The sequence below is a fragment of the Chlorocebus sabaeus genome, chromosome X, assembly GCF_047675955.1.
Source record: "Chlorocebus sabaeus isolate Y175 chromosome X, mChlSab1.0.hap1, whole genome shotgun sequence".
Classification (NCBI taxonomy): domain Eukaryota; kingdom Metazoa; phylum Chordata; class Mammalia; order Primates; family Cercopithecidae; genus Chlorocebus; species Chlorocebus sabaeus.
In genome coordinates, this window is record NC_132933.1 from 136,061,705 (window position 1) to 136,089,597 (window position 27,893).

At 43.1% G+C, this 27,893-nt stretch overlaps 1 protein-coding gene across 2 annotated transcripts; it reads left to right on the plus strand.

The window, feature by feature from the left end:
• The first annotated feature begins 1,852 nt into the window (after nucleotides 1-1,852).
• RBBP7 (RB binding protein 7, chromatin remodeling factor) lies at nucleotides 1,853-27,887 on the plus strand. Of its 2 annotated transcripts, none has more exons than XM_007991139.3 (12): nucleotides 1,853-2,211; nucleotides 3,023-3,167; nucleotides 9,379-9,524; nucleotides 13,656-13,829; nucleotides 14,839-14,954; nucleotides 18,388-18,548; nucleotides 19,362-19,488; nucleotides 19,599-19,676; nucleotides 20,418-20,494; nucleotides 23,256-23,313; nucleotides 26,611-26,721; nucleotides 27,436-27,887. In XM_007991139.3, exons 1-12 carry the CDS (start codon nucleotides 2,196-2,198, stop codon nucleotides 27,502-27,504), a joined length of 1,278 nt encoding a protein of 425 aa, XP_007989330.1. In that variant the 5' UTR covers nucleotides 1,853-2,195; the 3' UTR covers nucleotides 27,505-27,887. The 2 variants fall into 2 exon arrangements, with proteins under 2 accessions (XP_007989330.1, XP_007989328.1); XM_007991137.3 differs by lacking the exon at nucleotides 1,853-2,211 and adding an exon at nucleotides 2,375-2,748.
• Nucleotides 27,888-27,893: the final 6 nt, after the last annotated feature.

Sequence of the window (27,893 nt, forward strand, 5' to 3'; positions counted from 1 at the left end):
ATTTCTTTTCTTTCAGTCCTTCAAACATTTCTTTTAATAGGTTTTGGAAATCATGCCTACTTATCAGAAATCAGTACACTGTATTAAAGGGATACAAATCATCTCCCAAGCCGCCTCTTGTTTTGCACACGAGGTTCTCTTTGAAGCAGAGCCATAAGGTACAATTATTCTAGAACAAGGTGGGCAAACTACAGTCCTCCGACTAAATCTAACCCACCACATGTTTTTGTATGGCCCTCGAGCTGAGAATGGTTTTTCCGTTTTCAAGCGGTTGAAAAAAAGATTTTGTGACCCTGAAAACGATTTCAGTGTCTGTAGTTTTACTGGAACACGGCCAAATGTATCCACATTTTCCACGGCTGCTTTGCGCTACAACGCGACAGAGTCGAGCAGTTGCCCCCGAAGCCTAAAATATTTACTCTCGGTCCTTTTAGAAAAAGTCTTGCCAACCAGCGTCCTAGAATATGAGGGCTGTATTGCTTAAACACCCTTCCAACTCTTTTCCCTCTCCAGCCACCCCCTCAGCCTTAGGCACTAACAAGATTCTTTGACCCGGCATAGGGGGAGGGCGTTATAATAATGAACTGTATTGTATCGGAAACAAGACAGTAAATATCTACAGAAGGGAATGTGTGACTGGTTCTGCTACCGACTAACGTCTGGGTTTGCGTCCCGGTCAGAAAAGTGGGCATGACAGCGGCATCTGCAAGATAGCATCTGAGCATAAAGGCACTTGGAAAGGTATCAAGGCAGCAAATGTTCCGGGGGTGCTTTTGCAAGAGGAGCCTCTCTCGGAGCTGGACGTACACTTCGGTTCCCTTTGCACGCAGGCACCTTGGTCGCCTCCCCCAACTCCGTCCCCTCTGCTCCCGGCCCTCATTTTCTTCTATTCCCCTTTTGGCCTTGCAGCCAGTTTTCTCCTCCCCCGATACACTCCCCAGGGGCTACGAAGTTCCCGAGCAGAGCAGGGCTCAGGTAAGCAGGCCCAGGGCAGTTCAGCCCTGCTCTCTCCAGCTACGGCCAGCTTGGGGTGGGGTCGCCCTGGGACCCCTGCAGGTGACAAAAATGACTCAGCAGGGGCCGGGGCTGGGATGCGAAAGAAACGCCAGTGCAGGAACAAAATCCCCTGAAGCACGAAGAGGCCTCAAACCATCATCTTAAGACAAATTAAAATGTAACAATGTAAATCAGTTTGGGCCCGCCGGCGGCCTGTGCCTCTACAGGCTGCACATTTAGCCTAACAAGGCGGCCCGGCGGCTTTTGCCGGCAGAAAACGCCCGCGGCCTCTCCAAAAGCTCTCCTCCCTCTGAGACCAGCCCCGCCTCGGCCCGACCGGGCCCCAGGAAAGGCCAGTCGGCTGGAGGAGAACATTTCAGGGGTGCAGAGAATTGCATGTCCGTGATTATCAGGGAGACTTTGAAGGCACAGTAATCTCTCGAGAACAGGAACCATTTTCCCCTCTTGCTCTGAGATTTTGCTTGGCTAAGCGGCAGCAGCCTCCCTGCCCCCCTCTCACCCCCACCACCGCTGCCGCTACAAGCAACCACGCCCCACGGGCCCCAAGGCTAGCCGCCCCGAGGCTCGCGGCCCCCGCTCAGCCGGCCAGCCGCGCCCCCATCCACCCCACCCTCGCGCGCCCCCATCCGCCCCGCCCCCTCAGGCCCTCATCCGCCCCGCCCCCGCGCGCCCCCATCCGCCCCCGCGGCCGGCCCTGGGAGCGCCGGGCGAGCCCTCGCGCCTGCGCATCGCCAACTTCCTGCCGCGGCACGCTCCGCCCACCCCCAGAAGCCCGCCTCCGAACGCCGCGTGAAACCCGCCCGCCGCGCGTCATTGGTCGCGGCGCTGGAGCCGTTGGCTCCCAGACCCGCCTCTCCGCCTCCTCTCACTTTTCCCAGGGCGGATGCGCCTGCGCTTAGCTGCCTGGGCGGGCTGGGAGGCGCGGGTTGAAAAGTCTCGTTCCAAGTTTGGAGAGAGAGAGAAGAGCGCCTCAGACCTCGGTACCCGCGAGCGGGGAGGAGGCAGGAAACAAGGACGCGGCGTCTGGGGAGCACCCAGGCAGCAAGACTGGGCCCGGGCTTTCGACCGCGGGGAGTGTGTGACGCGTTTGGGAAAGGCAGGAGCGCCAGTGGTCGGGCTGCTCTTGGCTAACGAGGGGAGTCCGAGGCGGCGGCGAGGGGCGAACGACCCGACGCAAGATGGCGAGTAAAGAGAGTAAGAGGCCCTGCGGGGCGGCGCGCGCCGGGGCCGCGGGGGGCGGCGGGCGCGCGAGGCCGCGGCACGCGCCGGCGAAAGGCGCGAATTGGCGTGCGGAGCAGGGGGCGGGGCCGGGCGCGAGGCTGGGCGCGCGCCTCGTGGGGCCTGCGCGGGACGGGACCGCCGTGCCGAGGGCTCCGAGCACTTCCGGAGCCAGGCGCGGGGCCGAGGGCTGGGCCCCCCTCTTCTCTTCCCTCCTCCAGCGGCTGCGCTCACTCCGGCGCCCTCGGCCCCGGGGCGGAGGCGGTCGCCGCCGCCGGGAAGCGAGCGCCGCGGCTCCTACGCGCGCGCGTTGACCGCCTCGGGGTCGCGGCCCTTGTCCGGGGGTTGCTGGAGCCCTCAGGCCTATGGCTGCCGAGGCGGGTGTCGTGGGAGCTGGGGCCTCCCCTGATGGGGATTGGAGGGACCAGGCCTGTGGGCTTCTGGTACACGTGCATTTGTCTTCCCGAGTGGGTCGCGCAGCCCCTGTACGTACAGGTCGTCATCTTAGAACAGGTGCGAACAGCTGTAACAGGGTAAACAATTTCCATGTCCGTGTAATTGACTACCCAACATGGTATACGCAGAGGGTATTGATCTCAACGGAAAAAAAGAGGCTTCCTGGTTGGTAGTATTTTCTTCACCTTCTGTAAGAGCAGTTAGTTGTCCGTGTCCAAATTAGAGGTAAAAGGAAAGAGTACATGAGGTGTGGCCATCTTGAGGTGACCTCCAATTTCTGACTTCGATCCATCTCAGCCACTTAATTGTGTGGGCTTTCTCCAAATTTCAGTGTTTGAAGATACTGTGGAGGAGCGTGTCATCAATGAAGAATATAAAATCTGGAAGAAGAATACACCGTTTCTGTATGACCTGGTTATGACCCATGCTCTTCAGTGGCCCAGTCTTACCGTTCAGTGGCTTCCTGAAGTGACTAAGTAAGGGTTTCTGGCAACTTTTTTTTTTTTTTTTTTGCTTAAATTTAACTGTCGTTCTGAATTTCCTAGTTTTGGCGTTTTATACCTAGAACATAAGTATGTAATCAGCCCTTGCATGGGGTGGCAGGTGGTTTTTATTTTCAAAACTTAACGTGATTTCTGGCGTATAGTGTGGTGGTAAAAGGGGAGAAAGAATCCGTTGTGAGATTAATGGTATTTGGAGGAAACACTGAATATATTTGACAGTTCCTGGGCTCGAATGTAGAACAGCATCTCTCTGGGCCCAAACTAATGCGTTTCTTTAAAACTTTATTGAAAAAGAGAATATTTACAGAAAAGTTCACACATCTTAAGTGTTGTATGGCTTCATAAATTTTTGCAAAGTGAACACACGTAACAGTCACCCAAGGTAAATACATTTTAATTGGTAAAGGCAAAAAGACCTTGTCAGCAATTGACCAAAGAAAAGATGTTATCGGCTTATGGAATACACTTTGAGATTGCCGTTAGTCTTCATAAGAGTATTCTTTTCTGTTAGATCTACGGTTTCTCTGGTAATAATTGCTGGCATTTATTGAGCACTCAGAACAGGGCATGGCACATCTGAAGAATCTACGTCTTGTTGTTGTAATCCTCACAGTAGTACTATGCTGTAGGTAATTTTCATTATCCTTGTTTTACTGATAGGGGAACTGGGAGTGAGCGTTTAAGTGCCATCCCAAGATCACACAGCTGGTCCCTGCGTTAGTCTGCCTTTCTCATTCACTGGAACCTTTTCTAGTAGGAACTTGACCATGTACTTTTAAAGTGTATTAAATATGGGGCCAGGCACAGTGGCTTATACTCCTGTAATCCTAGCGCTTTGGAAGGTTAGCTTGAGCTCAGGAGTTCAAGGCTGCAGTGAGCCATGATTGCGCCACTGCATTCCAGCTTAGCCAACAGAGTGAGACCCTGTCTTCCAAAGAAACAACAAAAAAGCATCTTAAATTTGGGTGTTGTGGGCATATAATTTAAAGAGGATTAAATGAAACTCTAACCTAAAAAGAGGATTTTGCAACAAGTTATAAAAATAATAAGCTAATTTTGGCTGGGCGTGGTGGCTCACGCCTGTAATCTTAGCACTTTGGGAGGCCGAGGCAGGTGGATTGCCTGAGCTCAGGAGTTCGAAACCAGCCCAGGCAACACGGTGAAACCCTGTCTCTACTAAAATACAAAAAAAAAAATTAGCCGGGCGTGGCAGCGTGTGCCTGTAGTCTCAGCTACAGGCTACAGGGAGGCTGAGGCAGAAGAATTGCTTGAACCTGGGAGGTGGAGGTTGCAGTGAGCCAAGATTGCACTACTGCACTCTGGCCTGAGCGAGAGCGAGACTCTATTTCTTAAAAATAAAGATAATAATTACAATAATAATCTAATTGTATATAAAACTGCTCTTACAGTGGCTAGGTTCTCCATATGCAAACATTGATTTCCATACAGATAGGAATTTCCACTGGGCTTCCCAAAAATCTATATGTAAATGTACAGATGTGGGAAGAGTAGAGAAGAACTAAGTGATGGACACTTGGAAGCATTGACGTTTACAGTCACCTTTGAACAGATTGAAAACTAGACTAAGCATCATATGTCCAGGGGTATTCAAGTTCTGGTTTGAGCACTGTGTGCGTTTGCCTCTTTGGTCTGTTAAGCAGATTTAAAATGTATTAACTTACCTTTTTGGGGATCTTTTTGACCCACTGTAACATAATGGAAAACAGCAGGGACTTTAAACTTAAGAGACCTGGGTTAGAATCATGCCCCTGCTTCTTCTTAGCTTTGTGAACTGGGGCCGTGTTGTCTGGGCTGTAAATGGAGATGATGGTCGTACTGACTACCTACATTTGAGGGAATTAAATGAGATCATGCATGTTAAAGTGCCTGGTGCAGCATAAGTACACAGTAAGTGGTGACTGATGCTGATTCTCCCACCCCTTCCTGTTCAGAAATAATTTGTCAGGATTGAAATAGCTCTGTGTTTCTTCATTTGGATTTCAATGGAAGCTACTTGCTGAAGTTTTTTTTTTTTAAATGTTACCTATAATATGTAATACTTAGGAATGTAATAGAAAATGCTTTAATTAAATTATTTAATATGTATCATGGTGTTCTTTGTATACAAAGCTGTTGTGGGATTGAGTTGTGGGACGTGCAGTGCCTTAGAGAATGTAAGAAAATGCCAAGCAGCCTGCATTCTTGGATGTTGAGGATTGCTGTGTGGTGCTTTGCAGGGTTCAGTTAGAGGTATAAAGGGACTGTGTTTTATCACCATACAGAACAGTAAAAATGTTGACTGTTCCTCAGTGTCTGACTCTGAGGAACAAGACCCTGCTCCACCTCATAAGCCTTTCTTCTGCTGACTTACAACATGCTTCATAACGATTACTTGGACTTTCTGAGCTATTGTCCTTCAGTTGAGTTCGGTAATTGTCCAAATAATTGATTTGGCTTGCTTTTTTTTTTTTTTGGAGACAGAGCAAGACTCTGTCTCCCAGGCTGGAGTGCAGTGGCACTATCTTGGCTCACTGCGCCCTCCACCTCCCAGGTTCAAGCGTTTCTCCTGCCTCAACCTCCTGAGCAGCTGGGATTACAGGTGTGTACCACCACACCCAGCTAATTTTTGTATTTTTAGTAAAGACAGGGTTTCACCATGTTGGTCAGGCTGGTCTCAAACTCCTGACCTCGTGATCTACCCACCTCAGCCTCCCAGAATGCTGGGTTTACAATTGTTGATTTGACTTTTAAAAGGTTTTATTTAGATATCTCTAAGAAATTGTTTTTTTTTTTTTAAATTAGGTAGTTATTTCATATCTCTTGTTGAATAATGTTTTAAATATATTGAGACTAAGTTATTGTCTACCTAAAAAGCTTTGTAGTTTTTCAAATTCAGGAAGTACAAAAGGATATAGAGTGAATAAGTCCCCTTTCCACATCCCTTACTGTCCTACTTCCTTTCCCCAGTCATTGTTTTCAATTTCCTAACCCATCCTTGCCAGCGCATAGAAATGCATACCTGTATCTTCATCATTTTTTATGGTAGCAAGTTCTTCACTTGAGTTTGTCAGTAAGAGTATATATTGGAGATTTTCCTGTCAGCATGCTTAGATATGCTTGTTCTTTTCAAGGGTGCCATAGAATTTTGTTTATAGATACACTGTGTAATATATGATACCAGTTCGTTACTGATGGATGTTTAGTTATTTTCAGTCTTTTTGCTGCTATAAACAATACTGCTGAGAATAATCTTGTAATAGGCCATATTTATGTGATGCTTGGCTAAATTTCCTAGTGGTAGTTACTGGGGTCAGAGGATTCTGCACTGAAAATGAATAGACTCTCTTAACCATTAGTGCTTCTGCAGCCTTTAAGTACATCCAGTATTGGAGGAAAATAGTGTCATATTGATTAGTTTAGGAAAACAGGCTGTGTTTTAGTGATGGAGGTGAAAGGATTTCTAGTAAAAAGAAAAGTCCTCATATGATGATCAAGTTGGGGAAAACTGGAATAATTAAATTTGAGTCCAGAGGGATTTTTAAGCTCCTCCAGTCCATCTTGGGACAGTGTTCATTAGAAAGGGCCTATGATAAACTGACCTGTCTACCTGTAATTTTTTACCTATGAGTCTCAGTTTTCTTGCGTAACTCCACAAAAAACAAGTCACTTTTTTCCTTTGATGTCAGTCCCGGCATTGCTTTGTGGTGCCTTCTTTCTCTCAAGCATTCTTATTTCTCTTTTTAAATATTTACTGTTTTTTTTTTTTTTTTTTTGGTGGAGATGGGATTTTGCCATGTTGCCCAGGCTGGTCTCGAACTCCTGGGCTCAAGTGATCCGCCTGCCTTGGCCTCTCTAAGTGCTGGGATTAGAGGCATGAGCCACCGCATGTGGCCAAATATTTCTTCTTTCTTTCTTTTTTTTTTTTTTTGACAGGGTCTTGCTATGTTGCCCAGACTGGACATGAACTCCTAGGCTTAAGCAGTCCTCCCTAGTAGCTGGTACTGTGGGTGCACAGCACTGTACCTGGCTTACCCTTTCATTTTAAGCCACTATTCCCTGTAAAGGTTTGATTTCTGTCCAAGTCCTCATAAAGTATGTTGGTTTTACTGGTTAAAAATAAGTGGGCAAGCCAGATATGGTGGCACACATCTGTAGTCCCAGCTACTGAAGAGGTTGATGCAGGAGGATCAATTTGAGCCCAAGAGTTGGAGACCAGCCTAGGCAACATAGGGAGACCTTGTCTCTTAAAAAAAAAAAAAAAAAAAAAAAAGTGGGGGCGGGGGCACATGGGCTCATGTGCATTGCCCCCTACACGCATATAAAGACCACCTAAGATGGAATTAATTACTTTTTTGGTAGCCACATCATATTGTTGGCCCACTGTGCATGTATCAATCAAGACCCATGTCGTCGTTGTCGTCTTTTTTTTTTTTTTTTTTTTGAGACTGAGTTTCACTCTTGTTGCTCAGGCTGGAGTGCAATGGTGTGATCTTGGCCCACTGCAACCTCCGCCTCCCAGGTTAAAGTGATCCTCCTGCCTCAGCCTCCTGAGTAGCTGGGATTACAGGCATGTGCCACCATGCCTGGCTAATTTTGTAGTTTTAGTAGAGACGGGATTTCTCCATGTTGGACAGGTTGGTCTCAAACTCCCAACCTCAGGTGATCCGCCTGCCTTGGCCTCCCAAAGTGCTGGGATTACAAGCATGAGCCACCGCGCCCAGGTGTCTTTTTTTCAAACACGTTGCTATTGCTTAGTCATGGCTGCCTTACTTTCTTCTTGGGGGAGTGTGTGTGTGTGTGTGTGTGTGTGTCTGTGCACGCACTTTCTTACTGTAAGCCAAATCTTGGTAAATTTGCATCTTGTATTTTCTTTTTTTTTTTTTCTTTTGAGATGGAGTCTCGCTCTGTCGCCTAGGCTGGAGTGCAGTGGAACGATCTCAGCTCACTGCAAGCTCTGCCTCGCAGGTTCACTCCATTCTCCCGCCTCAGCCTCCCAAGTAGCTGGGACTACAGGTGCCCACCACCACACCTGGCTAATTTTTTGTATTTTAGTAGAGACGGGGTTTCATTGTGTTAGCCAGGATGGTTTCAGTCTCCTGACCTCGTGATCCGCCCGCTTCAGCCTCCCAAAGTGCTGGATTACAGGCCTGAGCCACCGCGCCCGGCCTTGTATTTTCTTAAGTTATTACTAAATTACTTGCCTAGAAGTAACCTTCAATCTTTTTAGGGAAAAAAACAAAAAACAAAAAAAACATTGAGTCCTTCGTGCAGCTGAAATTTAGAAACAGATAAATAAATGGCCTAACTTGTCTTGTGTTGGGGCCTAGAGCCCTACTTCTCAGTCCTCTTCATTGAAGTGGGACCATGGAGCACAGTTGAAAATTGTGTTCTAGATAATACAAATGGGGAAGCCTTTTTGATAGATACTGATGCAAAAATCACTGCTTGGACCAAGGTGCCAAGAGGTTTGGGCAAGTTCTTCAGCCTCAAGGTGAGTTTCCACAGAACAAGGTAACAAAGATGCCTCAGTAAAATTGAGAATGTTCGTTTCATAAACTTAGGTATCATAAACGTCAAGGAGTTCACATCATGCCATTTGCACTTATAGCCTGTTTTATTCAGTGAAGAAACTGAGGCCCCAGGGAGGTTGTGTTTTAAGCAATTGCATTTTAGTTTGATCCAGGATTTAAGCTGTTTTTTTGATTCAGTACTTTCTGTCCATACTATCTTGTAGAATTTCTTATTGGGAAATAGGAAACATCTAGTGTGTAAGATATTTTTAGGTGGGAAGATGATTTCTTTAGGTGGGAAGTTGTGATTTATGAGTGTGGGGATTGTTGGTGGATTCCTGTGTAGATGTTTGTCTGTGTTATACTGAGTTGGGCCTGCCTTCCCCAGAGTGCTGCTCTATAAAAGGTAGTGTTCACATTGATAATTGAGGCACAGGAAGATGAGTCTTTGAGAAAGAAGCAAGCCCTCTGCATATTGTAGCTAGAATATTTTCTTATATTTGCATATGTGGGGATTGTAAAGTTGGTAACCAGAGGGGGAGAAGATACACAATTGATGCTAAGCATATATTTGCTAAAGAAATTTGAATGTATTTTGAGGGAACTAGACTGAATTTGTTAGCAACTGGAGATTTCTTGTCAGATCAGTGTGACTTATTTTCTTTCTTAAACAGACCGGAAGGAAAAGATTATGCCCTTCATTGGCTAGTGCTGGGGACTCATACGTCTGATGAACAGAATCATCTGGTGGTTGCTCGAGTACATATTCCCAATGATGATGCACAGTTTGATGCTTCCCATTGTGACAGTGACAAGGGTGGTAGGTATATCATATATTCCAATATTGATGTCAAAGGGAAAATGCCTCTTTCAAAGCATATGCTATTAAAACTATACTATTAGCTGTTGGCCCAGTAATTTAACTTCTAGGACTTTATCCTACAGAACTACTCACCTACATGTGCGCAAGGATTTTAGCCATAATTGCAGAATTGAAAAATTAGGATCAACCTTGTAACCCAGATGTTGGTTCATAGAAAGTTGGTTAAGCACATGGTATGTTTGAAATACTACTCAGCAATTAAGAAGAAAGAAAGGCCAGGTGCCGTGACTCACACCTATAATCCCAGCACTTGGGGAGGCCGAGGTGGGAGGATTGCTTGAGCTCAGGAGTTCAAGCCCAGTCTGAAAAACACAGACCTCGTTTCTACCAAAATTTCAAAAAAAAATTTTTTTTTAATTAGAAAAATCTGTACACATTGTTATAGGAAGGTATCCAAGATAAATTAAGTGAATAACTGCTATGTGTAATTAAGATATTCCTCTTTGGTAGAAGTAATATGTGTTGGTGTGTGCAGTGGGTATTTTTTTGTTTGAGGAGAGTGGCAGTAGTGGTAGGGTTAATTTAGGAATCTCTTGGTTTTTTTTTTTCTTTTTTTAATTTAGTCAAACACATACTCTCCTGTTTTTGGTATTCCCATGACCACCCCAAGTTTGGTGATTTCGCTAGGACTCCCAAGAGCAAATTATACTTGTGGCTAAAGTTTGTTACAGTAAAGAACACAAAACAAAAGCAGCAGGAAAAAGATGTACATCGGCAAGCTCAGGGAGGTCTGGCACAAGTCTTGTCCAAGGCCACACAGAATGTGCTTTCTCTCTGGCAGCAAACTGCAGGGACATGTGTGAAATATCTCTGCTCAGGGAAGCCTGTTTGGGTCTTGGGGTCTGAGGTTTTCTTGGGGGACTAGTTACATAGGCACATCCTGCTGACAACCAGCCACGGCGACTGAAACTTGAGGACCCCAGTAATACAAACTGAGGACCCAGTAATAAAAGAAGGTATGTATCATCAATCTTGATATCTGCAAAGTAAACCTGACAAACTGGTACAACGCGGTCCATTGCTCCAGGTGCACACCACAAAATCATCAGTTCATCAGTGACAGAAAGAACATTCTGAGGTGCATGTTCCCAGGAGCTTGCCAAGGGTCAGTAATGGGGTCCCAGTGTTCCTCAGAGACTCCAGGGCTAAGCACCCAGACTGCTATATTAACTCTCTCTTCACAGTCCCAAATAGCTTAATGCCGTTAGCATTTTCTAATACGTGCCTTAGGGTTTTTTTTTTTTTATTGAAAATAAAATACTGGCCAGGCACAGTGGCTCACACCCATAGTCCCAACACTTTGGGAGGCCAAGGCAGGAGGAACACTTGAGCCCAGGAGTTTAAGACCACTCAGGGCACACACTGAGACATTGTCTCTATCAAAAAATAGATTAAAAACTAGCCATGTGTGGTGGCGCATGCCTATAGTCCTAGCTACTTGGGAGGCTGAGGATCTCTTGAGCCCAGGAGTTCGAAGCTGTAGTGAGCTAGGATCACACCACTGCACTCCACCCTGAACAACAGAGCAAGATCCTGTCTCAAAAATACTACATTCTCTAGTGTAGTGAAACTGCTGGATTGTATGGTGTATTCATTGTCAACTTCATAGAAAACTGTTCTCCAAAGTGATTCACCCAGTTTACCCCTCCCACAATTTATCGTTCATTCCCCGACAACTGTATGCATTCTTTCTTTAAATATTGGGAGTTTTTTGTGTTTTGCTTTTGTTTGTTATGAGGCAGGGTCTCGCTCTGTCGCCCAGGCTGGAGTGCAGTGGTGCCATCTCGGCTCACTACAACCTCCACCTCTGGGGTTCAAGTGATTCTCATGCCTCAGCCTCGAGAGTAGCCAGGATTACAGGCGCCCACCAACACGCCCAGCTAATTTTTGTATTTTTAGTAGAGACTGAGTTTTGTCATGTTGGCCAGGCTGGTCTCAAACTCCTGGCCTCAAGTGATTCGCCTGCCTAAACTTCCCAAAGTGCTGGAATTACAGGCATGAGCCACCACTCCCGGCCTGAAGGTATTGTAATCAGAAATTTTTAAATGGCTTTTAGCCCTGAAGTATGTATTTACTGGGCTTGCAGTTTAACAGTCTCTGCATAACGATATTAATATACTGTTAAAGTCTTAAAGTTACACATCCAATGTATTCTAACAAGTAGCTGAAATAATTTAATGCCTTTGTTAATATTCAGTTTACGTTTATATGTGTGTGATTTTTTTTTTTTTTTTTTTTTTTTTTTTTTTTTTTTTTTTTTTGAGACAAAGTCTTGCTCTTTCACCCAGGCTGGAGTGCAGTGGTGTGATCTCGGCTCACTGCAACCTCTGCTTCCTGGGTTCAAGTGATTTCCCAAGTAGCTGGGACTACAGGCGCCCGCCACCACAGCCAACTAACTTTTTGTATTTTTAGTTAGGGACAAGGTTTCACATTGTTAGCCAGGATGGTCTTGATCTCCTGACCTCGTAATCCGCCCACCTCAGCCTCCCAAAGTGCTGGGATTACAGGTGTGAGCCACTGTGCCTGGCCAATATTCAGTTATATTTTTTAATGGATGTGATCATTAAGACAGTGACTTCAAAATTTTAAGTTTGAGAAAACAAAACTCTTGTGTTCAAAGTAAATCCTACTTGGAAGCGCCCCTTCCCCCCACTTTTTTTGGAGAGCTCTTCAGGTTGTTTTAGCTAAAGGAATCAGGAAACTTGAGTATCTTTGTAGCAGAAGGGTTAGAGCCACTGGAGTCCATGCAATGGGATGTTGAAGGTCAAAGTGAAGCATGTTTGGAGCAGTCTCAGGAGGCAGGAGACTATTGGATCAGGAGGGGTCTTAGCATGCTGAGGCACACTTCTTTCATTGACACCATGGAACAGAAGGTGCTACGAGGAAAAAGGGTCCTTTTGCATGTTGTCACGTGAGAGTAGTGGGTAGAGGAGCTTTGAAGTAATCATGGATTTGAGATACGGTTTTTTCAGCCGCACTGCAATAGTAAGCTATGTTTGCTTCAGAGAGAACAGCTAGATACTAATATTAAGACATGGAAGCCAGTGTTCATTAAGCATTCCACATAGAAGGAGCTGCCTGGAACTGAGAAATGGTTTGCTCCTTTTGGTGGTTGCTCCAGGCCCCGGTCTATTTTACTTCTTACCAGCCTGGCTCCAGTAGGCATTTGTGTTAGTTGTCCCTGACCTGAGACATAGGGTGAGCTAAAATGGAATGTGCAAAGAAAAGGCAATATAGGTCAGGAAGAATAACACAATTGTAGTGTGAACTCTCCTATTTTTTTAAGCTTCAGCAACTAATTCAAGTTTTTTATCTATGAGCACAAAAAAGAATGTTCTTGTTTGTTGTATTTGCTTAGATATTCTCTATTTGTATTCTTTCTGCTAATATGTTGCTACTTCTTGGAAGTTACTGTGCTTTTTATATGGCTTTGTTACTTTACAAGGCCTTTTTCATGATTATTTAATACTACAGTCTTATTCACACACCAGATGGGCGGAGAGGTTAACCTTGGCATTGCACTAGCAGTTAAACCAAGGATGCTAGCAGGGCCAACGTATGTGTGTTTAGGGACAGGTAGGGATTAGCATGGGTTTCACACTGATTTGAGGATGCTTCTGACTTTAGACTCAAAGGGTGTTCATACTCCTGAGGGTTAAAACTTTTCCTGTTTTTATGAATCCTAAAATAAGATGCTAAATCAGTGCAGCACTTCCAATGAGTTGTATTTGAACTAAAAAGCTGTTGGTCTGCTTATTATATGGTTATTTGAAATTTCAGTGAATAACTGTATCATCTTCATAACTGAAAGAGGACAGTTGTTTTAGATCCAAGGTGGAACTGAATTAAGTTGCATAAGGCAGCTACCAATGTTTTCCAGTGCAAATTAAGAATAAATTGATGTGGCAAATGAACCCACATTTGTGGATTTTCTCTATGCATGTCTCTGTCTTTGGCTTGTCAATTTGTGTTGTATTCTGCCAGGTCAAAATCTGTTGGGTTGATTGAACTAAGTAATTTGTGAATTTTAATCCTGAGTGTGTGTGTGTTTCTTTCTCCTCACATCAGAATTTGGTGGCTTTGGTTCTGTAACAGGAAAAATTGAATGTGAAATTAAAATCAATCATGAAGGAGAAGTAAACCGTGCTCGTTACATGCCGCAGAATCCTCACATCATTGCTACAAAAACACCATCTTCTGATGTGTTGGTTTTTGACTATACAAAACACCCTGCTAAACCAGGTATGTAATAATAAAGTCAGGTCATTACTTGAGCAGTTTTCTTGATTCAAACTGGTAATGTTTTTAAGTCAAAGTAGCATACTTTATAATATTTAAAGGTTTAAAAATTGCTTAGGGGGGGTCCCATAACCATACACAAGTTCAGGGATTTGCCAGAACTACCTAAAAGCAACTTATACTAACAGCTAAAGTTATTACAGCAAAGGATCCAGAGCAAAAGTAGGAAGAAAAAGATATACATCAGGGGAAGTCCAGAGAGGTTAGCTACAGGTGTCTGAGTCCTTCCCATCCAGGGTCACGTGGGACATACTTTGTCTCTAGCAGCAAACCATAGGAACATGTGCCAAATGTCTCTACCCAGGGCAGCCCATTTGAGTTTCAGAATCTGGGATTTTTGTGGAGGTCTGTTGGCATGGGCACATCCTGTTCTGTGACCAGCCGTGGTAACAAAATTGAGAACCCCAATAGTGAAGCCAAATACATTGTGAATCTTGCTAAACAATCCTACAAGTCTTGACAGGTTCCTATGGCATACCCCACTGCTCTGGGCTTACACAACTTTACCAGTCAGTGACGTGAAGAACTTTCTGAGGGTCACATTCCCAGGGGTTGGCTAAGGGTCATTTATGGTTGCAGGCTACCCTAGAGGCATGCAAGGACTGAGCAACCAGACCTGCTGTGTTAGAAATATTTCTAAAAAATTGGGGAGTTGGGGGGATAGGATTACCACTGCCCAAATTTATAGGATAGCTATAGTTTTTAGTATTTTTGTGTTGGGGATAATATTAGGTTTTCCAAAGAAACCAATCGTTTAATGGTCATGAGGCTCAATTTGCATTGGGTATTAAGAACGAAGCAAAGAGAACAGCTTTTTAAAGTGGTTATGGGTCAGACCAGATCTTGTTCATGTGCAATTGCTGTAATGGCTCACTCAATGAAGGAGTGAGAATTTATTCTCACCAGTTCTGATAAACAGAGAACAACTTAATGTTTTTTCATCTTTTCTTAGACCCAAGTGGAGAATGTAATCCTGATCTCAGGTTAAGAGGTCACCAGAAGGAAGGCTATGGTCTCTCCTGGAATTCGAATTTGAGTGGACATCTCCTAAGTGCATCTGATGACCATGTGAGAAACATAGTCTTTGTAATTTGTTCATATAGTGAGAGCTGATGTGTCACAGCTGTACTGAAGGAGTGCTATATAGATGAAACGTTTTCTAAGATAATACTGCTGATTATTGTGGTAACATTCCCCCAGGACTTAGAGACATGGTTTTCATACTGCCCTGTATGAGTCTTCGGATTCCACAAAGTTCTTTTGAAGTAGCCTTAGGATGGAGGGAGCATAGGCAAAAGGCCTCCCATTATTTAAAAGATGATCCTCCAGGCCCTTACAATGGAAACTCTAGAATGTTTGTGGGACCTGATTAATATAAAGTATTTTTTAAGTGTACAATTCAGTGGGTTTTAGTATATTCACAAAAGTGCACAACTATCACCACTAATTCTAGAATGTTTTCACTCTCTGAAAGAGAAATTCCATACCCATTAAGCAGTGACTCCCCACTCATTCGCTGCCTTCCCCCAGCTCCTGGTAAGCACTAGTTTATTTTCTGTCTCTATAGAGTTATCTGTTCTTGATATTTCATATAAATGAAATCATATATGTAGCCTTTTCTGTTTGGCTTCTTTCACTTAGCATAATGTTCTCAAGTAACATTACTTACATTCCATTCCTTTTTATGGATGAACAATATTCCACTGTATGGATATACCACAGTTCACTTATTTGTCAATGAACCATTTGAGTTCTTTCTACTTTTGGGCTACTTTGAATTATGTTATGAACATTTGTTTACAAGTTTTTGTGTGGATGTATGTTTTCATTTCTCTTGGATATATACCTAGGAGTGGAATTACTGGATCATATGGTATCTCTGTTTAATTTTTTGAAGAACTACCAAACTATTTTCCAAAGTGGCTGTCCATTTTACATTTCCACAAGCAATGTACAAATGTTCCAGTTTCTCTACATCCTCACCAATGCTTGTCTTTTTTATTATAGCTATCCTAGTGTGCGTAAAGTGGTATCTCCTGGGGTTTTTTTGTTTGTTTTTGTTTTTGTTTTGAGATGGGGTCTGTCTCTGTCACCCAGGCTGGAGTATAGTGGCACGATCTCAGCTCACTGCAACCTCCACCTCCCGGGTCCAAGCAATTCTTCTGCCTTAGCCTCCCAAGTAGCTGAGATTACAGGCATGCGCCATGAAGCCCAGCTAATTTTTTTACTTTCAGTAAGAGACAGGGTTCCACCATGTTGGCCATGCTGGTCTTGAACTCCTGGGCTCAAGCAATCCTCCTGCCTTGGCCTCCCAAAGTGCTGGGATTACAGGCATGAGTCACTACACCTGGCTCATTGTGGTTTTAATTTGCGTTTCCCTGACAACTAATGATGAGCATCTTTTCTTGTACTTGCCATTTGCATATCTCCTTTGGAGAAATAGGTATTTAAATTATTTGCCCATATTTTAATTTTGTCTTTTTATTGTCAAGTTATAAGAGTTTCTTATGTATTCTAGGTATAAGTCCCTCTGATTTTCAAAAATTTTCTCCCATTCTGTTGGTTGTCTTTTCACTTTTTTAGACAGGGTCTTGCTCTGTCGCCCAGGCTAAAGCGCAGTGGCTCAGTCTCGGCTCATTGCTACCTCCACCTCTCCAGCTCAAGTAGCTACCTCCCTCAGCCTCTCAAGTAGCTGGGACTACAGGCGCCCACCACCACCCCAGCAAATTTTTGTATTTTTTGTAGAGATGGAGTTTTGCCATATTGCCCAAACTGGTCTTGAACTCCCAGGCTCAAGTGATCCACCCTCCTTGGCCTCCCAAAGAGCTGGGATTACAGGCTTTCTGAAAGGATGCTTCCCTCAAAGTGTATATGAGATGGTTTCCCAAGTAGGGAAAGTGGACTGTACTCATTAACCCAATTACTAGTACCTTTTGAAGAGACCAGGCTGGGAATTTGGTAGTAGTAATAATAGCTGACATTTACCAGGGGCTCCCCCCATGCCAAGTATCATGCTAATCTTGCCAGGTCCTTCTGAGTTGGTGTGAATGGCAGCAGCGCCACATGTTCCTTTCTCTTCAGTTTACGTACATTGAGTGTCTTCATGTGTAAGTAACAACAGAGACTGGAGGGCATATGTATTGTGTAAAAAAAAGTTTTGTTACTGGGAAAATAGCCATTACTGGGAAATAACTTTGTTACGGAAAGTCCTTCATGTGGCTGGGCACAGTGGCTCATGCCTGGAATCCCAGCATTTTGGGAGGCCGAGGCGGGTGGATCACCTGAAGTCAGGAGTATAAGACCAGCCTGGCCAACATGGTTAAACTCCGTCTCTACTGAAAATACAAAAATATTGGCATGGTGGCACACACCTGTAATCCCATCTACTCGGGAGGCTGAGGCAGGAGGATTGCTTGAACCCAGGAGGTGGAGGTTGCAGTGAGCCCAGATTGTGCCATTGCATTCCAGTCTGGGTAAGAGAGCGAGACTTCGTCTCAAAAAAAAAAAATAGAAAAGAAACTCTTTCATGTAAGAAAGTGATTTAATAAAAAGAGATGAAGCCTTTTCATGGTCACGTGTTCTGAATTTTAAAAAACAAAAAACAAAACATGAAGCCCATACCAGTGTCAGTGGAACTGTAGTGCTAATATACCTTCATGGGATTATTTCTTATTAACCATTGAATGAGAATCGTTGCCCTATACCTTGCAATATTTTTTCATTAAAAACTTAAGACTTTCCTCTTAATTCTTTCTGTGATAGGATGTTGAGGCCCAAGCAAGGCCCCATGGCCCCTCCTTGGACTCTGCTGATGCTTTAAGGAGCACATCATTGGGGATCTGTCTGTGGGCCCCAGGCCTTGACCTCTCAGAGTAGACTAAGTGAATTTGGGGTACTTGAGTGTCCGAATGTATGTAGGTAGAAACTCCAGCGTCAGTGTCCTTGCCTGCCACCGTACTCAGTCTCCCCTCCCCCTCATTACAGTGGAGTTTCCTTTTCCTCTGCACCTCACATGGAGGCTGCACCCACATACTCTTCTGTTTGCTTATATTTTCTCTCTTGTGTTTACCTCAAACTTTTATATAGTTGAATAGTCTTGTTTGTAATGAAATTATTTTAAATAAGATGTTAGCATTTAAATTCAATCTCTTGGCCGGGCACAGTGGCTCACACCTGTAGTCCCAGCACTTCGGGAGGCCAAGGCAGGTGGATCACTTGAGGTGAGGAGTTTTCAAGACCAGCCTGGCCAACATGGCGAGACCCCCGTCTCTACTGAAAATACAAAAAAAATGAGCCAGGCCTGGTGGCTTGCACCTGTTATCCCAGCTACTCAGGAGGCTGAGGCAGGAGAATCGCTTGAGCCTGGAAGACGGAGGCTGCAGTGAGCCGAGATCGCACTACTGTGCTCCAGCCTGGGTGAGACTGAGACACTCTCTCGAGGGTGGGGGGGAATAGTCTCTTATAGCCCTTGTTCTTTTTTTTTTCTCTGCTTCTCTCTTAGACTGTCTGTCTATGGGATATAAACGCAGGACCAAAAGAAGGCAAAATTGTGGATGCTAAAGCGATCTTTACTGGCCACTCAGCTGTTGTAGAGGATGTGGCCTGGCACCTGCTGCACGAGTCATTGTTTGGATCTGTTGCTGATGATCAGAAACTTATGATGTAAGGTGGAAAGTTCAGTGGGATCTTGTTAAATGGGTGACCTGAATGACCATCAGTGATTGCTGCAGGCTGTAGTTTGATTATTTTTTTTTAAGTTATGGCTTTGAAAAAACAGCTTTAGGTAGCTTACTCCTGTAATCCCAACACCTTGGGAAGCTGAGGCAGAAGGATTGCTTGAGACCAGGAGTGTGAGACTCCGTCTCTACACAAAATTTAAAAACAAAAAATTAGCTAGGTATGATAGTGTGCACCTGTAGTCCTAGCTACTCAGGAGGCTGAAGTGGGAGGATTGCTTATTATTTAGAAAAAAAAAAAATAGGTATGGACATGTGAAGGAATATACTTGGTGTGGTGGTAAATATCAAGATTGGAATCCAGAGTGATGCCAGTTGGAGGTCAGGGAGGAAAATGATTGCATCAAGGTATGGCCACAGGGCTTCATTCACCTATAATCTTATAAACAAATAACCTGAGGCAAATGTGACAAAATACTGGGCATTTGTCAAAACCAGTTGTAGGTATCAGATTGTTAACATTATTCTCTACATAGTCTGTATTTTGTGTATGCTTGAAGTAGCTGGTAATTAAAATAGGAATCTAATTTAAAAAACAGAACTAACAGCCCTAGCTTGTTCTCTGAAGGTTTTGAATGTATATTTAGTGGTCAAGGTCTGAATCACCAGCTGTGTGGTTGGTTTCCTCATGAAGGGGCTCACATAGTGGAGCTAGTTGTGGAGTGTAGTGACAGTGACGTGGGGCCAAATGTGAGTGTGTCCTCCCTGGGTGCTGTGTGACTTTACCTTTGTGTTTTAGATGGGACACCAGGTCCAATACCACCTCCAAGCCGAGCCACTTGGTGGATGCGCACACTGCCGAAGTCAACTGCCTCTCATTCAATCCCTACAGCGAATTTATTCTAGCCACCGGCTCTGCGGATAAGGTTTTGCATTATTTGGTGTTTATAAAACCCAGTTCTCTTGTGCTTTAATCAGATATTTGAAAATTGTTAGGTAAAGCATAGAAATCATTTTCACTTGTTATTTTTTTTAGACCGTAGCTTTATGGGATCTGCGTAACTTAAAATTAAAACTCCATACCTTCGAATCTCATAAAGATGAAATTTTCCAGGTATGTGACAGTTTTCTGGTGTCTGTATGTCAAGAAATGAAATCCAGGGATTCATCAGTTAAGCTATACCAGACTGGTGGGTCCACTATTGAAAAAAATGCCTTGTCCATGGTGTTACATGGAGATATTCATAGGGTAAGGTACACCTTATTGAAGAATTAAAAAGCTTGTGGGATGGTTATGGGGTTGAATAAATTCATTGAAATCCCAGGCTGAGTTCCTTAGTGCTGGGGAGTGCAGCCTTCCTGAGGACAGGATGGAGCTGAGCCCTTTCAGAGCACTTGAAAGTCCGGGACAGGCCGGGCGCGGTGGCTCAAGCCTGTAATCCCAGCACTTTGGGAGGCCGAGATGGGCGGATCATGAGGTCAGGAGATCGAGACCATCCTGGCTGACACGGTGAAACCCCGTCTCTACTAAAAAATATGAAAAAACTAGCCGGGCGAGGTGGCGGGCGCCTGTAGTCCCAGCTACTCGGGAGGCTGAGGCAGGAGAATGGCGTGAACCCGGGAGGCGGAGCTTGCAGTGAGCTGAGATCCGGCCACTGCACTCCAGCCTGGGTGGCAGAGCGAGACTCCGTCTCAAAAAAAAAAAAAAAAGAAAGTCCGGGACAAGAGAGAGAGGACATCAGGCCAAGGATAAGATCATAGAGCACAAGATGGGAAAATACAAGATTAAAACAGCAGCCACAAACCTAGCAGCGGATGATTCTTTAAATACATTTTCAAAATTATCTATTACTAGGTCCACTGGTCTCCACATAATGAAACTATTCTGGCTTCAAGTGGTACTGACCGCCGCCTGAATGTGTGGGATTTAAGGTAACTTACAGTCCCGTGACAAGATACTGCATAAATATGCTCATCTGGCAAGTTACATAGTAATTCATAAACTAGAAAAGCAATTTGGTAATCCACCTTCAAGAAACCTAATATTAAAGAAACTTTTAAGTATCTTCCTAAAGAGTCTTTGTTTTGTAAAATGGAAGTGAAGCAGCAAATGAACTATAAAATAAATTTCTCTGGTGTGAGTTTTGTCTCTTAATATTCAGGCATGAAGGTGTATGTGTCTGTCTGTTTTTGCATTCAAATGACTGTATTTAAAACACTTGAGAGATCAAGATGTTAGCTATTTTATGTCTCACTGGATCTCATAGTACATGTAGGCAAGACTGTTTATTCTGAGTTTTTGTACCATTTACTTTGCTTTCAGTGATTCATTCTGCAGATGTGCACTCCCGCTGTGGGTTGTATAACTGCCGGGGAGACCTTTGTGAAGGGGACAAGGACAGCCCAAGCTGTCAGAGAGCTTATGTTCTCTGGGGCCTCATTGTATAAAGAGTTTCTCCCAATTTTTAAAAGTTCCTTTACTTCAGCTTGCTGTTCTAAGAATTTTAGACTCCTTTACTTTTTTCATCTGAGCCTTTACAACTTAATAAAGTTGCTCAGTTACATACTTCTCCATAAGATGTCATCTTAAGTTTAAATCATTAAATTACCAAAAAATAACTTATTTTCTGCTTGTATTAAATATATTGCTTTGAAGTGGACTGAATTTAGTACAGGTTGAGTATCCCTTATCCAAAATACTTAGAATAAGAAGTGTTTGGGATTTTGGAATTTTTAGGATTTCGGAATATTTGCATTATACTTAACTGGTTGAGCGTCTCAAATCTGAACTGAAAGTCCAAATTATTCTTCCTCTGCTTTTTTTTTTTTTTTTTTTTTTTTTTTTTTTTTTTTTTTTTTTTGAGACTGAATCTTGCTCTATCACGCAGGCTGGAGTGCAGTGGCACAATCTTGGCTCACTGTAACCTCTGTCTCCCAGGTTCAAGCGGTTCTCGTGCCTCAGCTTCTTGAGGAGCTGGGTCTACAGGCACTGCCACAGCCACCATGCCTGGTTTTGTATTTTTTATTTAAAAAAAAAAAAAAAAAAAAAAAAAAAAGGCTTTGCCATATTGGCCAGGCTGGTCTCAAACTCCTGACCCCAAGTGATTCTCCCGCCTTGGCCTCCCAAAGTGCTGGGATTACAGGCATGAGCCATTGCACTCGGTGTGAAAGTCCAAATTCTGAGTGTCGTGTGGTGCTTAAAGTTTTGGATTTTGTAACATTTTGGATTTGGGATCCTCAACCTGTATATTAAAACCAAGGCTACCTTAATTACAGAGGCAGTAATTCTCAGTATATAGAAGAGACACTGGAGAATAAAATGCTTGTATATAAAACTTAAAATGACTAATATTCAGGGTTCTGATGGAGCAAACTCTTGCCGTGATAAATACTTGAAGATGTAGAAAACCTTTAAAGCAGACAGTTCGGGGCATTGTATTTGATTTAAAAACAATTTTAGTAGTAAAATAAAAAAACCTAAATCAAAACTATAAAGAGGTTGTATGAAGTGTACAGTAAGGTTTGGAAGTCTGATGCCCTGGCAACTGAATTGCCCCTGAAGGTGCCAATAATTTGTGACCATTGTGTGTAATTTCTTATTACAATTATTTCTTAGCTTGTTTAATATTAAAATTACATTAGATAGGGGGCCAGGCATAGCGGCTTATGTCTATAATCCCGGTACTTTGTGAGGCTGAAGCAGGAGGATCGCTTGAACCCAGGAGTTCGAAACCAGCCTGGGCAACATAGACCCTGTCTCTACAAAAAATTTAAAAATATTAGGTAAAATTTGGGATTAAAATGGGTGAGTGTTAGCAACTGTACTGACAGGTGGAAGAGAAATATAATTGTCTAGCAATCCCACAGGTTTGAGATTGTTTGGTTAATTTTATGGGAAGGAAAAAAATGTCTCACTTGGAGGGCTGGGTTTTGTTTTTTAGCAGTTGTTACTAGTAAAGTCTTTGGGTTAGGTAAAAGGATAGGGCTGATACTGATATATAAAGAGTGATTCCACTGTTGAGCACTGGCAAATTCTACAAATTGAAGTTTTTAAGAGAAAAACCTTAAAAACCTTTCCTTGGCTTACACATTGCGTAAAGTTTTATTGCCATATCTTTAGACAGATCTATAGTACTGATATGTAATTATATTTTACTCCTGGGATGCAAAAGGCTTTTGAGTGAAGTATAGGAATTACACGTCAGTTCATGTGTAGATTTTTTTAACTATACATTTCACCTTTTAGTTCTAAGGCAATAAATAGTTAAAATAATGAAGGGATTTTGAGTTGTTTATTATTGACAATAATTCCTCATTCTGCAGCTTTAATTATGAACAACTCTAACTTTTAATTTCCAGAAAGTAAACATTCCACCTTTACACGAAATATAAACAGTAGCCAGGTGTGGTGAGGCCGAGGCGAGAGGATCGCTTTTGAGCCCAGGAGTTCAAGGCTCTAGTGCACAGTGATCGTGCCTGTGAATGAATAGCCACTGCACTGCAGCCTGGGAAACAGAGAGGCCATGTCTCTAAGGAAAAAGAAAAAAAACCTAATTGATTGTAGTATAGAAATAAGTTATTTTTGTGAGTGTGTTTGTGTTTTAAGATTACTTTCTGGGCTGATACTGGTTTAGCAGATGTTCGTGCTACAAGAATGTCACTGATGAAAGCGTTATATTCTTTATTCTTACAGTAAAATTGGGGAAGAACAATCAGCAGAAGATGCAGAAGATGGGCCTCCAGAACTCCTGGTACGCATTGGCTTATAGAAGATGAAATGCCATATGCAGATTGGATTGTCATTGATCCGTTTATTTCGAGAATGAGTCAGAACTTCAAATTCTAGCTCTTGCAGATGGTTTCAAAATGGAGGTCCTGAAGGTTATTGCGATTGGGCTTTGACATTTATCAAAAATAGTAAATGGTGCCCAGTAGGTTTTTATGAATGTTTCACTGGGAATGGTTTGAGGTCCTGGAAAATAGTGTGTAGTGATTTTTCACTGATTTCAACTCTGGTATTTGTGATGGTTTGGGGATGGGGAGTGAGTATAACTGCTATTCAGTTGACAATACTTAACATTTCCTAACAGCATAGAAAAAATTTTAAATGCTTTTTAAGTTTCCTGCCCAGAAAAGGAGGGCTTTCTCGATCTTGATGCTAGCAGAGCCCACTACCTCCCTCCCATGCCCAATTGAAGCACATGCATCTCCTTGGCCTTTTGAAAGCTTCTATGGTGGTATCTGCCCATCCTCATTCTTCCCGTCTGAGTCCTTCAGTGCTCACTTCGTCATTTTTCTGTGAAACATTGCCAGATTTAGCAATGGTTCCTTGTCCTTGCTCTGAAGCTAACATTTGTCTCCTCCTATCATTTGGCAGATAGTCACTCATCACACTTGTCATTTATGATTTTAGTTCTAATGCCAGTACTCATTTTGGCACACTTGTACTTTGTCCATGAGTTTTATTTATTTTTTGTCTGAACCTATGGATTGTATTGAATGTCCACACATTTTCAAAGGTAAAGAAGGCCCTTGAGAGCAAGCCCTGCACACAGAAGATGTTCACTAAGCCCACCTTGTAAGAATGCCCCAGTCCCTTTTGTTTTGATGACAGCTTTGCTGAGATATAATTTACATACTACACAGTTCACCTCTTTAAAGTGTACAGTTCAGTGGGGAGGGGGTGTTCTTGGGTTTTGGGGGATTTTTTTCCTCCTTTTTTTGTTCTTGAAGGCAGTGGTTTTTAGTATATTCATAGACTTGTACAACCATCACCACAAATCAATTCTGGAACATTATTCATACCCTCCAAAAGAAACTGTGGCTATCACCTCTGAATTCGCTTCTTCCTCCAGCCCTTGGCAACTACTACGAGACTTTCTGGCACTATAGGTTTGGGCTATTCTAGATATTTCATGTAAATGTGACTTTTGTCTTTTGGGAGTGATTCTTTCACATAGTACAGTGTTTTCAAGGTCTCCAGCAATTTTTTTAGGGAGAAAGGAAAGCGTATTACTTTGTATATTATGGCTCTGCAACAATTCCAAGGTGCTTGAGAAAATACACTAGGATTTTGTTTTTCACAAGAAAGCTTGAAATCAAGGGACATTTGAGAGAATTAAACTGGGCCTGGGCATGGTGGCTCCTGCCTGGAATCCCAGCACTTTGGGAGGCCAAGGTGGGTGGATCACGTCGGCCCAAAAGTTCAAGACCAGGCTGGGAAACATGGCAAAACCCTGTCTCTACCAAAAAAAAAAATACATAAATTAAAATTAGCCAGGCGTGGTGGCGTGTGCCTATAGTCCCAGCTACTCGGGAGACTGAGGTAGGAGAAACCTGAGCCCGGGGAAGTTGAGGCTGCAGTGAGCCATGATGACACCACTGCACTCCAGCCTGAGCAATGGGAGTGAGACCCGGTCCCAAAAAGAAAGTAGTGAACTATTCCACCAGTATGCTTTGATAACTCCTGTATGTATTCTAAGCCCCAGTGATCTTAAAATATATTCAGTTGTGTACCCCTTAAGAGGAGTCGCTTTGTCGCCCAGGCTGGAGTGCAGTGGCACGATCTCCCCTCACCGCAACCTCCGACTCCCGGGTTCAAGCGATTCTCCTGCCTCAGCCTCCCGAGTAGCTGAGACTACAGGTGCACACCACCGTGTCCAGCTAATTTTAGTGTTTTTAGTAGAGATGGGGTTTCACCATGTTGGCCAGGATGGTCTCGGTCTCTTGACCTCGTGATCCACCTGCCTCAGCCTCCCAAAGTGGTGGGATTACAGGCATGAGCCACCGCACCCAGCCAATATATTCACTTGTGTACCCCTTAAGAGTACTTTAAAAAGCTGTTTACCTTTTTTTTTTTTTTTAAAGTCAAGGTCTGGTTCTGTCACCCAGGCTGGAGTGCAGTGGCGCAGTCTTAGCTCACTCAACCTCCACCTCCCAGTTTCAACCTCCTCCTCCCAGTTTGTAGCTGGGACTACAGGCACACCCCACCACGCCCGGCTAATTTTCATATTTTTTGTAGACAGGGTTTTGTCATGTTGCCCAGGCTGGTCTTGAACTCCTGAGCCTGAGCCATCCGCCTGCCTTGGCCTCCCAAAGTGCTGGGATTACAGGCGTTGAGTTTTACCCAGCCCCACCTCATATTTTTAACCTGATAAGATTATTCGGTAAAATAGATATATTGCATAAGACATAGTTGTCGGCAGGCAGGGACCTCATTGTCAAACTAGAGTCAAATCAGACTTTGTCAGAAAGTGTGATGTCCCAATTCCAAGCAATGTATTTAATACTATCCTTGTGAAGAACTGTTTCATTTAAGTCTTAATTCTAAGATAAATAAGGCATAGTGCCTTCCCATGAGGTTGTCTCTTTCAGGGAACAACTGCTTTCTTCAGAATTGTTTAGCAAAGCTGTCTCACCTTAGGCATAACTTATGAGGGACTATCTGGAGCTATGCTTTTGGAGCCAGGGATTTTTCTTTCACCCTGGTGCTGTTTGTGTACCTTGGAAAGATGGGCAAGAAGTATGCCTATCTTAGTAAAGTGCAGAGGGGAAGAACCAGAAGACTCCTCAGGCCCCTTGTATAATAGAAGAGTATGTTACATGGCATATAATGGATTGATTACCTTAGATATTTGCACGTAACTGTTTATGAGCAAATGATGCTAGATTAATGTTCATCATAATCAGTATGGAAATGGCATTTTGATTATATAGGAAAATGTCCTCATTCTTAAGGGATGCAGGCTGAAGTATTCAGCCATTTCATTGTATAGACACGTGGATAAAGCATCGGTTATGCTATTAGTACTTGTTGAATCTAGGTAAAGGGTATACAGGTATCCATTGTACTATATTCTGTCACCTTTTCTGGAGGTTTGGAAATTTGCAAAACAGGTATAGATTACTGAGCCTGTACCACCCTCTCTTCAAAACCAGACAGCACCCACCCCCAGTTGAAATACTGATGCTCTAAAGACTTTTTAAAATCTTTATTAGGATTAACAGGAGAGTATATGAAACCAAAGTTTTTTTTGTTCTTGTAACAGTTTATTCATGGAGGACACACTGCTAAGATTTCAGATTTTAGCTGGAACCCCAATGAGCCTTGGGTCATTTGCTCAGTGTCTGAGGATAACATCATGCAGATATGGCAAATGGTGAGTTAAAATGTTTTTCTTGAATGACTATCTTGTAGAGATTTACTAGTTACATAATGTAATAAAGTTATTTCGAATATGTAGGTGCATATTATGCCAAACATTTACAGAAACAGTTTAAAAGAACTTTTTCCATTTCAACAATACAATCTTTAGTCCCATATGGTGCTTCGTCCACTGTTTGCTATTTGTAGCACCTGTCAGGTCAGGAGAAATCTCTGCATCTGCACTGATTTTCATTGTTGTTGCGCTCTTCATACACTGGAGTCTTGGCATCGCTGCTCTGTCTCCAGTGTCTGTTCTGTGTGGTAGATATGAGGGATACGGGAAGGAGATGTCAAGGCATTCAAATGACACCAAGTTCTCTGAGGATGAGCACTGAGTACTTGACATTTCTAAGGTGTTAACTGAGACTTCCATAACATCTGGGCTACCACTTCCTCTAAACGATGCTTGAAGTGCTTTTGGAAAACATCTCTTATGAACAGTGATTGAAATTAGTGCATGGATGGGTGGCTAAGTATACATGTGGAATTACACACTGGCAAAGAATTTTTCAAAATACTGGCTAGCCTGCCATTTCCTTATTGAAGCTTTTAGAAAGAAATGTAAAAGTGAAACTAGTAAGTTTTAAATAGATTAAATTGTTTTTAGATGACCTTGTGAAAACCATAGGGAGTTTTTACACCTGTGAATTTATTTGGTTATCTCCAGGCTGAAAATATTTACAACGATGAAGAGTCAGATGTCACGACATCCGAACTGGAGGGACAAGGATCTTAAACCCAAAGTATGAGAGATGTTTCTGTTGAATGTAATGCTACATGAATGCTTGATTTGTCAAGCGCCAAAAAGGCATTGTATAGTAGGAAATGTTAAGTGGGTTGGCTTATGGCTTCTTTATCCTCTGATTCTAGCACTTTCAAGTGAGCTGTTGCGTACTGTATCATATTGTAGCTATTAGGGAAGAGAAGAATGTTACTTAAGAAAGAACATCATTGATTTTAAATACAAGTAGCAGGGTATTGCCTTTGATTCAACTGTTTTAAGTCCTCATTTTCTCAAACTAAGTGCTTGCTGTTCCCAAATATGCAAGAATAACTTTTACACTTTTTCCTTCCAACACTTCTTGATTGGCTTTGCAGAAATAAAGTTTTAAAATAAAACTTGTG

Coding starts and splice junctions, on each gene's coding strand:
- RBBP7 (XM_007991137.3), top strand. CDS start 2,601: ATGGCTGCCGAGGCGGGTGTCGTGGGAGCTGGGGCCTCCCCTGATGGG. Junction 20,495..23,255: donor CTGAATGTGTGGGATTTAAG/GTAACTTACAGT, acceptor TTATTCTTACAG/TAAAATTGGGGAAGAACAAT. Junction 23,314..26,610: donor ATGGGCCTCCAGAACTCCTG/GTACGCATTGGC, acceptor TTCTTGTAACAG/TTTATTCATGGAGGACACAC.